The sequence below is a fragment of the Atractosteus spatula genome, chromosome 2, assembly GCF_055471065.1.
Source record: "Atractosteus spatula isolate fAtrSpa1 chromosome 2, fAtrSpa1.hap1, whole genome shotgun sequence".
Lineage (NCBI taxonomy): Eukaryota > Metazoa > Chordata > Actinopteri > Semionotiformes > Lepisosteidae > Atractosteus > Atractosteus spatula.
The window spans coordinates 30,791,415-30,808,431 of NC_142707.1; the positions used below are offsets into that span (position 1 = coordinate 30,791,415).

The window sequence follows — 17,017 nt, forward strand, 5'->3', positions numbered from 1 at the left end:
CATATGCTATTGTGCCTTAATAGCAAAACGTAAATTATTTGACAACGTTGCAATTACGTGTGCTTCGTGCAGCCTTTCTTGTTTGGTGTTTTTGCACTTTTAATATATACTCTGTCGAGCTAATAAGAATTAACAATGATGTTCATTCACATTGAAACATGACTACGCCTGGAAGATTTAAAAAAGGGCGCACAACAGACCAGAGTCACAAACCCCACTTTCACTCTGGACTCCTGTAATTTGTTGATTTCTATGACCCCGCACGCACAGATTTGTTCCTTGCGCAACTGCACAAGCCACCCTACCCTGCTGTCTGACGCGGGAGAGGACGCTTGATTCTGATTGGCGACGGCGTGGTGTGGCGTCACACGGACAGCGGCTCTCGCCAATGTTGTTGTTTGAGAAACCATCGTGACGGCTTGACTCCATTGATGCGTTTGTCTGTCCTGGTGGCTGTGTTTGATTCGTGTTTTAATACAGTAAACGACACACACAAAAGTCCGCAGAATAACAATGTACACAGGTACGTGTCTCGAGACTTAGCATGCATTTCAGTATTTAAAATATGAGTTCAGCTTGTTTTGATTGTGGGAGTAAAGTTTGCGGAGGATGCTGTTTTCTTATTATTATGTAGCATCTTGGAGTAAATCTTAATCGCGATTTCATGTTTGGGTTATGTTTTGTCAATATGTCACTCGGCAGTGTTGCTAAGGACTAGACGTGAGTCATGTTGTGGTGTCTGATGCCAGTAGGGTTGTACAGTATAGAATTGACTGTTATCTCTCAATCATTCACCGAAACATCACCGTAAAGCTTAAACTGATGTGATGTTGAGATTTAGAGAAGAGCGTTAAAGTTTCTGAAGTCGCTACATAGCTTTGATTCTTCAGTCAAGAATATATGTGCAAAAAGAATGTAGTACTCCTGAAATGTAAACTAAGGGGGCAGCACTGGAGGAGTGGTTGGACCTATATAACTGGAGGGTTGTGGGTTCGAATTTCGTGTGGGACACTGCTGTTGTCCCTTGAGCCAGATTGTTCCAGTAAAATGTACGGCTCTGTAAATGCAAGCTGCACACGCTGTGTGTGGGATAAATGACAAGATGCTATGATGCTATTGAAATTCAAGCCAAACTAATACAGTGGTGTGAAAAAGTGTTTGCCCCCTTCCTGATTTCTTATTTTTTTGCATGTTTGTCACACTGAAATGTTTCAGATCATCAAACAAATTGAAATATTAGACAAAGATAACACAAGTAAACACAAAATGCAGTTTTTAAATGAAGGTTTTTATTATTAAGGGAAAAAAAAAATCCAAACCTACATGACCCTGTGTGAAAAAGTGATTGCCCCCTAAACCTAATAACTGGTTGGGCCACCCTTAGCAGCAACAACTGCAATCAAGCGTTTGCGATAACTGGCAATGAGTCTTTTACAGCGCTGTGGAGGAATTTTGGCCCACTCATCTTTGCAGAATTGTTGTAATTCAGCCACATTGGAGGGTTTTCGAGCCTTAACCGCTTTTTTAAGGTCATGCCCCAACATCTCAATCGGATTCAGGTCAGGACTTTGACTAGGCCACTCCAAAGTCTTCATTTTGTTTTTCTTAAGCCATTCAGAGGTGGACTTGCTGGTGTGTTTTGGATCATTGTCCTGCTGCAGAACCCAAGTGCGCTTCAGCTTGAGGTCACGAACAGATGGCCGGACATTCTCCTTCAGGATTTTTTGGTAGACAGCAGAATTCATGGTTCCATTTACCAAGTCTTCCAGGTCCTGAAGCAGCAAAACAGCCCCAGACCATCACACTTCCACCACCATATTTTACTGTTGGTATGATGTTCCTTTTCTGAAATGCTGTGTTACTTTTACGCCAGATGTAACAGGACACACACCTTCTAAAAAGTTCAACTTTTGTCTCATCAGTCCACAGAGTATTTTCCCCAAAAGTCTTGGGGATCATCAAGATGTTTTCTGGCAAAACTGAGACGAGCCTTTATGTTCTTTTTGCTCATCAGTGGGGTTGTGGGGTTTTTTCTGACCTCTTGGATGAGTCGTCGCTGCGCTCTTGGGGTAATTTTGGTCGGCCGGCCACTCCTGGGAAGGTTCACCACTGTTCCATGTTTTCGCCATTTGTGGATAATGACTTTCACTGTGGTTCGCTGCAGTCCCAAAGCTTTAGAAATTGCTTTATAACCTTTTCCAGACTGATAAATCTCAATTACTCTGTTTCTCATTTGTTCCTGAATTTCTTTGGATCGCAGCATGATGTCTAGCTTTTGAGGATCTTTTGGTCTACTTCACTTTGTCAGGCAGGTCCTATTTAAGTGATTTCTTGATTGAGAACAGGTGTTGCAGTAATCAGGCCTGGGTGTGGCTAGAGAAATTGAACTCAGCTTTCCAAAGATGTGATAAACCACAGTTGATTTATGTTTTAACAGGGGGGGCAATCACTTTTTCACACAGGGCCATGTAGGTGTGGATTTCTTTTTTCCCTTAATAATAAAAACCTTCATTTAAAAACTGCATTTTGTGTTTACTTTTGTTATCTTTGTCTAATATTTCAATTTGTTTGATGATCTGAAACATTTCAGTGTGACAAACATGCAAAAAAATAAGAAATCAGGAAGGGGGCAAACACTTTTTCACACCACTGTACATTTAAAACCACTGGTTTCACAGCTCATGACTAGAACTATACTTGGTGTTATTACAAGGTACATGAAGTCTGGAAGTAGTTCTACAGGTAATTTCCTCTGTGAACCAACCTTAAACATTTAAGTTATTGAAAGATAAGCAGTGCTGAAGCAATGAAACAGACTCAAACCTTGCCTGGTTGTTATTCTCAAACATCCCCAACTAATGTTTTTGTAATGGAAATTTATGATGCACAATATTCTGAATGCTGACATTTCTGAGGCAATACGAAGACCAGAAGAATACTAAGATCTTATTATTAATATTAGAATCTCATTTTTCAGTTACAATTACAACGATTCACAGATCATAATTCCCAGTAGTCCTGGTTACATAAATTCTCATTAGATAGTCTAATACTATTGAAAATTCATATCTGAAACCACTGTGTAGGGTACTAGATAGTGTAGACATTGCAGCTATTTATACAGTAACTGTGACAGTTAAGGAGCTGGACAGAGTACCAGGTGCTCCACCTCCGGTGCTGGAGGACCACTAATCAGTGTTTGTAAGTCAGCAGCACCTGAAGAGCTGGGAGAAGCTGATGTATTGGTACAGTTAAGTCAGTAATGAGATGATTTAAGTGCTCAGTTTGAATGAAAACCTCTGTGCTGACATATATTGATACACCAGGAGCAGCATTGGACCACCTGCATTGCTGCATTGACAAGAACCTGTTACAAAAAGAAGATAAACGTGTAATTCTGAAGAAATGAGGCAAAAAGCCTATACTGTATTCAGTTTCCGAAAAATAATTTGAGCTACATTTGATCATTAGGCATCTAAATGTAATATCAGGTGTAGCTAAAAGTTTTCAAAAACTTTTATGATTGAGATAACAGGGATATCTTATATTTGTTACAGTAGACACCCACTTATTTTGAGTCAGGGTAATGGTAGCTTGCAGCGACATCCTGATTGCTCAGGGTACGAGGTGAGACTGCCTCTTGTGAGGGAAGAGATCAATTCATTTGCAATCAGAGAGCATTAGCACCTGCTACTCCTCTTGTGGGCCCTCTAGCCCTCTCCAGGGCAGAGCAGCCAACAGGTCAGCGCCTGTTTTGTTTAGTAATAAGAGCTAATTAGTAATTAAAGAAGTGAGGAGCTGTTTCTCACGAAGGAATAGATCTGTGATACACCATTTTAACCAGAGGGCTATTAAATCCCCATTAACGGAATAAAATTAGTTCCTTCTGCGGTGTTGTAATCAGATTAACTGTATTAGTTAAAGGGATCTGGACAAAGCTGATTGAGATGAAAACTCTGACACAGAACTTGATGATGGGTTTCTATAAACCTGAAACAAAGCTGGAAATAAGATAAGATCACTTTATTAGCCATATGCTGTACAAGTTCTTGCATTAGGAATTTGTCTTTTCGCATACCCCAGCTTGCTCTCCATGAGACACACAGGGACACAGACGGGGAGAGAGAAGCTTGGGGTCAGAGCGCAGGGTCAGCCATTTATACTGGCGCCCCTGGAGTAGTTGGGGTTAAGGGCTTTGCTCAGGGGTCCAATGGAGTAGGATTTCCCTGACGGCCACAGGATTTGAACTGGCAACCTTCCAGCCACAAGCGCGGATGTTAAGCCACAGTGCCACATGAAGACGTTGCCTTTAACTGCTGCATTTGTCATTTGTGAGAGTCAGTGAGTTGAAAGTATGCTAAAAGGCTAAAGAGATATCTTGCAAACCAAAAAATGTTCCCTTTTGTGTTCCTAACATGTATGAAACTAAACTAATATTGACTATTGATTCATATGGGTTATATTAACCATTACAAAAGAAAATGCAGCATAGAAAATGTGAGTTTTGTACTTGAAAGACTGACATTTAATGCCCTGTTAGTATTTACAACTATGACACTTTTGACTATTTGTGTCTGTTTTGGTGCATTCAGTCTTATTCATTTCCTGGAATTTATGCTGGATGTGGTTTTCTTTTTTACTCTTCTGTGTTAGAGTTCAGTGAAGTTAAGGGAAATGGCTGATGATGATAGCGCATTAATTTCAAAATGTTTTCAAAGGCAGAACTTTATTTAGTTCAATTTGTGTTTATTTTCTGTCATTGCAATGCTGAGAAATAAATCCTCTCCCTTTTCCTGAGGGTATTGCATGACATTGTAGTGGGATTTCTTATGAGGTGAATGCTTTGACCTCTATTCATAAGGATCTGATGGCCCACTAGAGAGGTTGGTGGTCCATATGTCCTTTAATTGTACTTAACAAAAGAAGGATTATTGGCATAAATTTTGAGGATAAGGACAAATGTATTTTGTTCTTTTGTTTTCTTATTTTTTTTGAGGTACAGATATTAAGCAAACTTTTTAATGCATTTCAATGCATGACATGTAGGAAAAAAGAATTAAGAACTATGAATATTTTATTTGTAAATGAATATACTGTATGTGATTAGAATGGGTATACATTTGTTGTGGTGATGTCTGGGAAATACTATATTATGATTTATATCACACTGTCCCCAAATTCTTTACATTTAGGGCTTGTGCAGGATTAGTGAATCTTTGAAACTGTATGCTATAAATAAGGGCATTTTCAAAAGGCAATTTTAATAAATGTAACAATTAAAGTTTATAAAATATCCCCTATAGTAAGGAGTGATTTTGACTGTGGATTTGTGCTTTCTTTGTTCCTGGCAAAGGTTAATGGAGGAGTAATAAAATGAAGACAGTCCTAAAAGACAGACAAAAGTTTATTTACGAACTTGAAATGTTAAAAGTTTGAAAAGGTCTTGTTAATGTTAGTCAACAATGCAAAAGATGTAAAGCAATTTTTGCAAGTTATAAAATGGCTACAAATTTTTATCCTGTTGAGACAGAATCATTCATTCATAAAAGAAAAGCTGTTGTAATTACAGGTCTTGAATAAAAAAGTTGGAACCGGAGAATTTATGTATTTGCAAACTAAGGTCATCTGTTAAATAGGACCTGTAGTCTCGATTTCTCAGACTGGTGATTAAATCTCGGTAACAAAATAAATTCATTGATGGTATAGAAAAATTTAACAAATTTCAAATTAAGCAAGAAATTGTGAACTTTGTGAAAGTACTGTAAGTCGCCATGTTGTTGCAAACCCCTGGTCTCGCCATGGTCGAGAGTGAGGGTTCGTGAGAATTTTGACGTGACGCGGCCCTTCCTGCTCACTAGTCAATGTAATTACTACTGCAATGCGATATACAAGCGAATAAGCACAGGTTGTGCAGCAGATACAGTATTTCACTGCAGAAATGTTCCAACGTGACCTGCATGCAGAGTTAACAAGTAATATTTGTGGACAAAACCATCTCGAAGTCGAGAGAAATATTTCTGTTGGATTAAAAGAGATGTATTTGCAAGCCTGCTTCTTGACAATGTAATAAGGCCACTTCACATCACCGGAACTTATCTTGCCTTGTTCTGAATTCCAAAATACGGTGCAGTGCGTACCTGGAAATGTCGTCTATTTTGTGATGTAAATTGGAGGTTTTATGTGTTACTGTGTACATTTTACTTTTATCATGGTTTGAAATGCGCTTGTCAATGCTGATTCTTTCACACCCTGAAATATAAAAATAGCATTGCTGTTCCCCTTTAAAGGGACAGCTATGTGCTTCTGAGTCACTGAACCAGTAAAGGCTCTCCCCATGGTACAGGTAGAGCTATATGATCACCAGTTTGCGCCAAGGTCATTTCACTAGTCGACTGTGCCAGGGTTACCCAGCAGTGACTCGCCATTGGTTGAGCCCCATTGGGGGTAAGGTAGGATTAGTCCGTTAGGGCTCTTTTGGTGACATGGTGATCCCTGTGGCCTCATAAGTAATTGCTGAATTAATCAGGGAAGCACCTTTCCTGCAATCTTAAGCTGTGGTCGCTTTGTTGTTGTGAAAGGCGACTGTTTCAAAGGTTTTCAGAGGAATCTGCCTACTCCTCCTTCTCCCTCCCCATGTGCAGCTGGAGGGTTCAAAGCTATGTGCCTATGGCATGGGAATGACCAGAATAATCGGCAATACAAAATCATAACCTGTTTTCATTTCAGTTACGTTTTCCATAATCTAACTCGTGAGCTTTTTGAATTTTTTTTAAATGTTGGCACCTTGAGTATTACATTACAGGTGCCCTTTTAGCTTCTTGCGTTCTCCTGTTGGATTGAAAAACATGCTGTTACTAGGAGCTATATGTAATCCATACTGGTATAACGTATATACCCCAGGCACATAACAGCATGATAATCCAACATTTTTTTGCTTGGAGAGAAGGGAAAACTAGTTTAAAGTATCTAATTTGTAACCACGTCATTCAGTTTAAGGTCACAAGGGATAGATAGAAGCAACAGGCACAGAGTCCATCACAGGACAGACACACACACACGCTCACTCTCACCAGTAATATTTTTCCCAAAAATCAGAAGACATTGTAGCCATTTGAGTAGTCCCTGATCATTCGCTTAAAAAACGAAAGTGGGGAAAAAAGACAGCGTGTTTATCCTGTTTATTTTATATGCTGGTAAATCATTGGAAAAGGCTTAATCAACAAACGTTACAAAATGATGTAAATACAAAACATTAAGCTGCTTATAAAAGAATCATGATATTTGTTAAAGATAAAATACACATTCTGATTAGAAATTACATCACTATATATACTGCATGAATTATTTGGTATCAAGGACTGAGCCAATGGTGGAGATGTAGGCCTATAAGCCTTTATAGGAGTGATTATGTACAGTAGTGGTGTATATACAGTATATATGTGTGCAAAGGAACAAGTAATAGGTTTATTCCATGCTGAAAAGTGAAGAGAGAAAACACAACGTTTTGGCTGTGAAGCCTTCTTCAGTTCTCTCAGATCCTCTAAAAAGTGACTGTTCCGAGTTTCTCAGATCCACTACTCCTGTCAACTGCATCACACTAAATGGGTCAGATGGCAATATTTTTGACAGCCTCAATCAGTGATATCATGTCTTCCTGAGGCTGATTTATTTTGTTTTTGTATTTGAATTGCCAATTCTTTTTTGTTACTCTCACCCAATTTGGTGTCTCGGCGCTTAGCTGTGCACCCTGTGATCCGGCATCATGCAAAATCCACACAAAACTCATCATAGTCTGAATAAAACAGGAACCAGAGAGCTGTGAGGGGGAAGAGTTATCTTAATTTTCATGGTCATTCCATCCCCAAATCAAGATGATCACTAATCTGCTTTAAAGTACAGTAGTTGATGACAATTCAGACTGCTTCGTATTTTGCAAACGTTTACAACTGATTCTTTTTTTCTAGTTTCGCTGGACATTAGATGACTGTTGTTTACAAGCAATCAGCATGAATTGTACCTCAACACTTGAAAATGCCAGGTGAGCTCATGAGAGATTGAAACCAGACTTACTGTTATGATTACGTACTAAAAAGAGTTAACTTGTTTGCATCTTACCACAGCATTGTAAGATACAGTATTTGAGCTGTAAATTGAGATGCATCAGAAATTCTGCTGCAGGTGTGTTTTTTTCTAGGTTTCCATTGAAATACTGTTGCTGCTGTAAGCACAATCTGTTGAGCTTTTATGTGTCTATTTATAAGTCTTTCGTAAAAATGTAGATAAAGAAGAAATTCTACTGGAAGGAGAACAGTAGCTATTTCTTTAAGGTGAAGAAGTAAACCACTGCTCTTTGAAAATTCAGTTATCCATCTAACAGGAAATCACAAAGTGATTTTGTTCAGGAGGTCTGTTCAGTTCTTTTTTTAATAGTACAGTTGTTTCTGAATGTGAAAGCAAACAACAAACAAACTGTACTTACATTTAGTGATTCACCTTCGCTCTATGTTTTGCTAAACTGCCTTATATAAATATCACATTTTCATACTTGTTGTTTTTACAAATCAGCAAGTAGAGACGCTACAGCTTTTTGGTCTCTCTTGACAACACAATTTCTTCAAATTAATGCAAGTTCGTGCTTCCACAGTATAATTCTTACTAAAGGGCTTTAGGCTTAATGGTATGTCATAGTCCATGAGCTTTTTTATTATATTTAAAAAACAGCCATATGTCTTAGTCTTTGTGATTAGTTAAATATTGCTTATAATTGTGTCCTAGGGGAGAGTGAAGCAAAAGCAAAGACAAAGGCTCGATTTGAAGAATTATTTAAGACGTACACTGACCTCCCTGCACACAAAAAGAAGTCGAGAAAGAAAAGCACCCGCCCTGAAGAGAATATTGTGGTAAGTGACAACCGGACCTTTTAAAGTAACAGCTACGAATTTCAGTAATCGCTTAAAAAAATGTATGTTCCTGTTTTAAGTGTCGTGCAGCAATATAGGTAGTCAAATAAAGTAGAATTTTATGTTTTAATAGAAATGAATCCTAGAAAGTGTTTAGCTGCTTGTGTCCAGCAGGTGGCTCATTAGCACCATGGTAAATGAATGGTAATGGTATTGATTGAAACGTGATAGGTCAAGCTTGACCTTTTTAAATATTGCATATGAATGAGATTTGCTGGAACAAATCTTCTATGCCCAAGTGTGACATGCTGGGGAACTGTGAAAGTGAAACAGCAACCCATTTCTTTTGGAATTTCTTGTGAAGTTTTATAAGCCTGATGCTCTAGGCTGGTAAGACTACTAAGCTGTAGGATTTTTCTGTAATTATTTAAAAATACACATTCAGTGAGAAACAGATCCAGACAGTAATCCCAGTTGCCCATACATGAAGGTCAAGCCTTTTTTTCTTGATTCAGACTGTAATGTTATTCTAGTTCACTAGGCTTCTAATTCTTTGTAATATATCACATATCTTAATTCCCTAAAATCAAAATGACAGTTATGTCTTTTTAATTAGCTTTTATGTTTCCTTAATGTTTCATTTTTAAGTCTGACAGCTGTTTTAGTATGTTTGTTCCAGCCTGCTTAAACAAGTTTAACAGGATGAAATAGTTAGTGAGCCCTGGCCAGCAATACCATATTCGTTTTAAAATTTATTAGCATGGAAAGTAAGGTAAACTAATACAATGTATTATAAAATGTAATGATTAATATGAAAAAATACTTATTGGTTCTAAGTGTGGTGTATGTACAGTGCTGACTGTAGAAAAGCTATTTTTACATTAGAGAATAATCCAAATGATCAACTTTCACTGTGTTTTGAAACAAAAATGTATTTTCCACTCAGGGGTTATTCAGTAAGTTGTTTCCATTTGGTTGAAAAGTATCCTTTTCTATATTTTGCCTTCTTCCATTTCCTTATCTTCAAATCTGTACTTATCTCCTTTGAGAAACCACATCCTTTTTGTCTGCAAACCTTTGCACGAAACGGATATACTTGGTCTACCTAGCAGGAAAGGGTTAAACACCAATGGTTGATTTATTCTGTCTTTTATTCCTTTCTGTCTCACAGTGGTTATGGTTTTGTGAAGGTATATTTTAGCTATGGAATGTTTTTACAGTTTTAGGTTTTGTGAGACATTAAGGTTATTTTAAGTTGGTACATACTGTATTGTCATCATTTAGTAAAAAACAAACCTCCTAGCTAGGACTCAAAATGTGTTTCAGGTTACACATGTACTGTATTTACAGATCTGCAAATAAGCATGAGCTCTTACGGACAATACTGTAAGCTTACAGACTGCAACAACTGCAAGGATCTCTTTATTTTGGAAAGGCAATAATAATCTGGTCAGCTTTAAACATGACAAATGCTGGCAGTGTTTGATCAGTGAGCCAACGGCATAACCTGGATTCAAACCAGCAAATTCTGGATTATAGGGCCTACCCTACACTCTCAATAGAGTCTATACAGGCAAACTCAAGGGTGCCTCTACTGAATTATCTTGCAATGCTATAACTTCAGTACACATTTCCAGTAAATAAATCTCTGTGTGATCTCAAGCGGTGATATACATTCATCAGAGTTACATTTCTTGCAGCATGTTAATCCCCTTAAGTTTATTGCACATTTCAAAACCCATCCTGTCCTAAAAATTCCCTAGGTTATCGAGCCAAGTGAAAACCCCACACCGTTTTGAGGCCTTAGAAGACAGATTATTTAAAAAAAACGTTGAGGGTTATAAGAACTCCTACTGTATATTATGGGTTTTTCTTTTGGTGTTACTTTCCTTTGCGTGTTACAAAAAGTCTTATATTCATTTTTTGCTTAGTACAATAGCGACAAAAAAGTATCCAGATTGTGTTGTCAAATATCTGTCTCAAAACAGAATACAGTATAATATTATTCAGAAAAATTATAGTAAAAGTCCAAGTGAACTTGGAAATTTGGGGATTATGCTCTTGGAACAGTTTTCACAGTCAAATTAATAAACAATTGGAGAGCAAGTGAAGCCAGTTCTTTATTTTCCTGTTTAAACAAGACAGACTTGTTTGGGGAGTGTTTGAGGAATCTTCTGACAGTAATTTAGAAGTTTATGTCAGAATGCGTGCTGATTAGATAATGGACATTAATCATTATCATTCAATAAAATAATGAAAAGGCCATAATGCAACACATACACACATGAAGTGAGCGCAGGTTCAAGAGACTAAACTCAGCCTTACAGGTAACATCATTTCCACAATAATTTCCTGCAGTGGCAACCAGAAAAAAAAGGAGTTCAATCCTTCTGAGCCATTCCAGGTTAGCTCAGAACAGCCGTTTTGCAGATTTGATGCACCAGTGTTAAATACATATTAAACCCTTGTGTGACACTTCTAATTCTGATTTCATGGGGTCCTACATGCAATCATTATTACTTTGTGAATGAAATGAAACCTCTATAATACTTGTTTTTAGTTTATTATTTGAGCTTTATTTTTGTATTACATCCTACTAGTAAATTGTGGAATGTATACGTACTAATTTATGGATAGAAGAACTGTTGCTAAAAATATTTTTTTCTCCTAGCTTGAAACTTTGAAGAAAAGCCTAGACTTGAACAAGGAGACAGAAGATGATGACACTATCCTCAAAAACACGTACAATCCAGAACAGGGAAGTCCAAGGTATACAAAGAACAAGCTAAGAGAAAAAATCAATAACAATGGTCTGGTTGGGGAGGAGAGAAAACCACCAAAGACTAAGAAGAAGAAAGAAAAGACTGAAGCCATAGAGAGTCAAATGCAATATGAAAAACATCAGTTTCTGACAAGGACAGAGGAAGAAGATAATAGGAAGGGACCAAAATCGAAAGATGAGGGTCTTGAGATTAATGACACTGAAACTAGGCCCAGACGTAAAAAACTTAGAAGTACACAAGAGGAAAGAGATGGGGCGCCAAGGGATGAAGTGGACACGGAGGACGAAAAGCTTATCAAGGAGTATCAGCAACAAATTGCTGAGGTGGAAGAAAATGCGATCAGAAAGAAACTAAAAAAAAAGATTGCACAGAAGATGTTAGATTCTGCCTGGACAGAGGAAGATCCAGCTGTATTACTGAACAATGAAGCAGAAAAGAGGAAAAAGAAAAAACTGAAGACAACTGAAACAGAACCAAGGTAACAAAATAACTTCCTTTGTGAGGTGTCACAACCACCTCATTCTTTTGCAGTGGGGAATATTAATTTCTTAAATCCTCCATCCATTCATCCAGTCTAACTGTTTCAGCAAGCAACAGGCTTAAGGCAGGATACACCCTGGTCAGGACACCAGTCCATTGCAGGGCATACACAGACACACACACAATCACACATGGGTCAGTTTTTCCAGAAGCCAACCTACTAGTGTATTTTTGTGTTTTTGGAGGAAACCACAGCACCTGGTGAAGATGGGCAGAACATACAAACTCCACACAGACAGTACCTCAGGGCTTTTACAACAGTGCTAGCTGTTATATCATTACATGTTAAAATATATTTTATATAATTCATTGCACATTAAAACACTGCTTTTTACTAATAACCATCTGTTTCCATGTAGGGCTTGTATAGTCTGCCATCTGTTAACCTTTTTTTCAATTGCTGGAGGACAGTGACTGAAACTACAGCAAAATTCTCAAAGCAGTTAATTCAGACACAGGAAGCTGTCTCCCCAGGTTGTCAAAACTACAAAAAGAGTTTCGTTGGGTATCATATGCAAAATTTGTGAACCAGATGTACTGTTCCCTTTATGCAATTCAGTCATTTTAACAGTAGTTTCATACACTGTATGCATGCTCTCCTTTTCAAAACATCTATGTCGTTACTAGTAATTAAAGTATATTCCTTTAAATGAACACTACATGCATAAAAATAAAATTTTCCCCCTTTTTACTGAGTGTAACAAAGGGACTGTTCATTATGCTTTTTAGGCCAAAAAAGTAACCCTCGATATACTGTATTTATCAGTAATTTGTAAATATGAAGGAAAAATGTAAAAGGTAATAGTGACAAACATTGTGATGAAGATCCTATGCTTCTTTTGAACCAACATTTAAGGAGCTGTGTATGTTCCATATACGTTGGGTAATTGGTAAGAAAAATAAAAAAAAATTACTGTAAGTCAAAGCAGAGAGAAGCTTTCCTATCAATAGTAACATTACTGTTGAGAAGTATCACAACAACCCTTGATTAGAAGTGGGAAAATCCAAGTAAGAAACCTCTTTGATTCTGTAATTCTTTTGTATGGGAGGGATTCAAAATGCTGGTGAAACTAACTCTGCTTTGATTTTTTTTGTTTCTCTTTTTTTTTATACTTTACTATTCATTCAAATGTCCATCTGAACTAAATATGAAGTTAGAAAGTTAGAAAGTTAGAAATCTTGCACAGGCTAGGAATAGATTATGAATAAAAGGGAAATATAATTGAAATAGTAAAGTTTGTTAAAGATTATTATTAAGTAACTGTTGTGCCCATAATGTATGGAAAACAAGAATATATGGGGGTTTTTTCTGTTTGATTATATGAGTCTTAAAAATACATGAAACAAAGAACAGCTTAAAGGGGTATTTTCCTCTTATTGAAAGGATTTACATTTAAAATGTTGATCTGGAAATTGGATATTTCCAGATATATGTTTATATGTTACATATGCTAACCATTTTTGGTCTATGTGCTTTGGCTCCTGAGAAAAGGCTGCTAGGCAGATTTATATATTAAAAACAAATGTTTACATCTATATTTGCTTTGCAGTTCAGTGCCTTTATCTGAGCTACAGGACAGCCAGCTTGGTGAGGGGAGCAGAACGAAACAGAAGAAGCAAAGGGTTGTGTCCTCTGACGCAGAAAGAGAAAGTCTCGATGCAGAAGAAGAGGGGATAACTGAGAGCAAAGAGGCGGGTGGACAGAAGTCAGTCAAAGGAAAGAAAAGGAGGAAAAAAAAAGGTGGGTAAAAAGTACAGAACGTAGGGTGTAGGACTGACTGCCTTCCTGTGGGTGGTTTTTACTACATTGAATAGAATTCACAGCTTTGGAAGCAGCAGGTGAAATATGTTAAAGGAGTGGGGGTGGAGAGTTGCTGTTTTTTTACTGCTCCATCTTAAGCACAGTTCCTCTCCCCCTGTACTGCTTTCCTAAGAAATGTATGACGTACCGCACTGTCATTATACTCAGATAACTCATTAGGGCACTTGATTAATCAGAGGAGTCACCAGTTTCACTATTTAGTGTTTTCATTTTTGTGTATTGTCAATAACTTGTATATGTTAACTTGTTTCGTTTTCTTCAAACAGAACAGGTCTAATGTGTGGAGTTGTGGAGTTTGATTTCTGTGAACTTAGGGCATCTGTTGTTTGAGGTGTTGTGGCATCATGTGTTGATGACCAACTTCAGTTCACTTACTGCATCAGTGCTTTTCATTGTATTTGTAATACCTATTGCCTTTGTGCATTTCTTTGTTTCTGAATACTGATGTCCTTTGGTACTGTGGTCCAGAATTTACTGAAGATGTTGGTGATGGTCAGAGTGAGGCCCAGCAGAGTCATCTGAGACACTCTTTTGATGACAGCCTAGTGCTCGGAGTTTACATTCACCGGACAGACAGGCTGAAGACAGACCTGATGGTTTCACATCCTATGGTCAAAGTCCATGTGATCGATGAAACGACTGGGAAGTATGTTAGAAAGGAAAATAGGTAATGGTTTAAATATTTTATCCACAGAAAATCTAAATTCAGCATGGCTTCTGTTGCAACACATTCACAGTTACATCTTTGTCTAAATCATGCTGAATTGACCCCATATTTCTGTGTAACACTTATCTATACAACACTTATCTAAATGATAATCAGCTACACAAAATGCTATTTGCTTTTAGCAAAAGCAAAACAGAAGAAATGGGTGACATTTAAGCTAGAATCCTTCATTTGATGCCCGTTTACTGTTTTGATTATTTTTGTGTTCTCACATTAATGTTTCGCAGACTTGATTAATAATCACATAGGAGTAAGAGTAATGCCTACAAGAATATGAAAGCTTCAGTTCAAAATCAATTTTCTAATTAGGTGACTACATCTACTTTTTCTCACAAAACAAATAGTGAACTGTAAGTTGTAAGGGGATCAAGAAATAAAACTTGGGGGAGACATTTACAGAAGTCAATGATACCTAACCAGTAGGTCTTTGGGAGGTGGTTGGAGACCCATTTAAACCTCATGAGAACATGCAAATTCCACAAAGACGCCATATCTCAGTAGCTGTCAGGCAGTAGTTCTGATCACCCATTGCCCAATCTGCTATTCAGAAGTTATGTTTTACATTAGGAAACTAAAAATCTGAATGTTTGATTAATACAGTTATGTAATTCTTCATTATGGATAGTTAAAAAAATCAGATAGATATTCAAAAGAGTCTGCCACCGTTTATTTAGATATGTTACTTATTCAGGTACTGTACAAAGTGCATTTTAGTATTGTACGTCATTATGTAGACAAAAGCATCCATATAATGCAGCTGAAGTGATTTTTATGATTGACCACCATCTTGGAAGTAAACATTGCAGTATTTTTGACATTCCACCAAAAAATGTTGCAAACATCTGTTGTAAGAGGTTGGCTCCAATATTCGCTCTAAGCTGTGCGTGTGTGAGTGCGCACACAGGTTATGAAATCAGTGCACATAGGAAATTGACCTGCGCACAAAAAGTTAAATAAAAAAAGATAATAATAAAACAAACATGGTCATCAATTGAAAAATGCTAAATTGACCACATGAGACTTGCTGCAAGAGGCCCAACTTGGCTGTGTGCATTATTATTGCTACTCGATAATCAATATCTATGCTCTCATAGTCTTGTACCTCACTGCTCATGCCCGCTCGACACTCAGTCTCTATGACTGGGCTTGTTGAACTGCTTTCCCGGTCTTTTGGATCTCCATGCTTCTATGAGAATGACTATATTAACAAAAAATTATTTCAGGTTTTCAATTTTACATACACTCAATTTAGTGCGCACAAGTTTTTGTCACTGGGGAAAAAAATTGCACAACTCGAAATTTTTGCACACACAGGCCATTAAAAATTAGAGGGAACATTGGTTGGCTCCCTAGCGTAGTCTGTACAGTCTTTGGAAGAAATGGGCTGAAGATAGTTTTGTTTTATTTTTAATTACACAACTTGGCATTGCCCTTTTCCTACATTCTGAACATAAGAAAGGTTACAAAGGAGAAAAGGTCTGGTCCTGCACTTTTTTAGTGGCTAGTATCTGATCATAGAAACTAGCCGCTTCTTGAAAGATTCCAGGGTATTGGCTTCAACAATGTAGATGGATTGCTTGTTACACACACCCACCATTCTGTGTGTAAACAAGCACTTCCATTTCTCAATTTTAAATGCACATACATGTTTTAATATATAGAACTGACACACTAATTATTCATTTAGATCTTTGTGCATGATTCATAAACATAGTAGCAGTTAGTTTTCTTGTGTTTCTATAATACATTACCTCCAAAATATACAGGCATGCTTTTGATTTAATTTAGACTTAAGCCAATGCTTTATTAAAGTACCACAATGGCTCAGATAATTTCTGTTGTTTTTATTCAAAATGCATCACAGCAACACACTGCCACATGTACAAGATGTTTATTGCTGTATCTGTTGGGATAGTGGTATTTGTTTATATTTTTATATTTTTGATGATTTAATATATCCACAGTACTGTTTCTTATTCTGTTAGAACAGTATTTATTTATTATACTATATGATTCTTATTTGATTGTTTACTGATAAAATCTGAATTTCTGCTTTGATGCAAAAAGAATATAAGCTCAGGAATCTTACTGTAGTAAAGATTCTCACAGTTACCATGTTCTCGGGTTTTTCATTTTAATAGAAGTGCTGTCTGCTCAGGAAAAACGTAATGTTTAAAAAGCACATCAGTAAAACAAATTTTACTGTTTGTTGGTTTGATTGTTGATTGGTTATTCAAATTTCTGC

General features: G+C 37.1%; 1 protein-coding gene across 1 annotated transcript in view; it reads left to right on the forward strand.

Moving 5' to 3' along the window:
• The first annotated feature begins 419 nt into the window (after positions 1-419).
• Positions 420-17,017, forward strand: part of ahi1 (Abelson helper integration site 1) — a 97,393-nt gene continuing 80,795 nt past the window's right edge. Inside the window, exons 1-6 of the mRNA XM_088932562.1 lie at positions 420-523; positions 7,965-8,038; positions 8,776-8,900; positions 11,572-12,161; positions 13,774-13,964; positions 14,514-14,712. Of these exons, the coding sequence (XP_088788688.1) occupies positions 8,032-8,038; positions 8,776-8,900; positions 11,572-12,161; positions 13,774-13,964; positions 14,514-14,712 (1,112 nt within the window). The 5' untranslated portion in view covers positions 420-523; positions 7,965-8,031. The remainder of the gene's footprint in view (positions 524-7,964; positions 8,039-8,775; positions 8,901-11,571; positions 12,162-13,773; positions 13,965-14,513; positions 14,713-17,017) is intronic.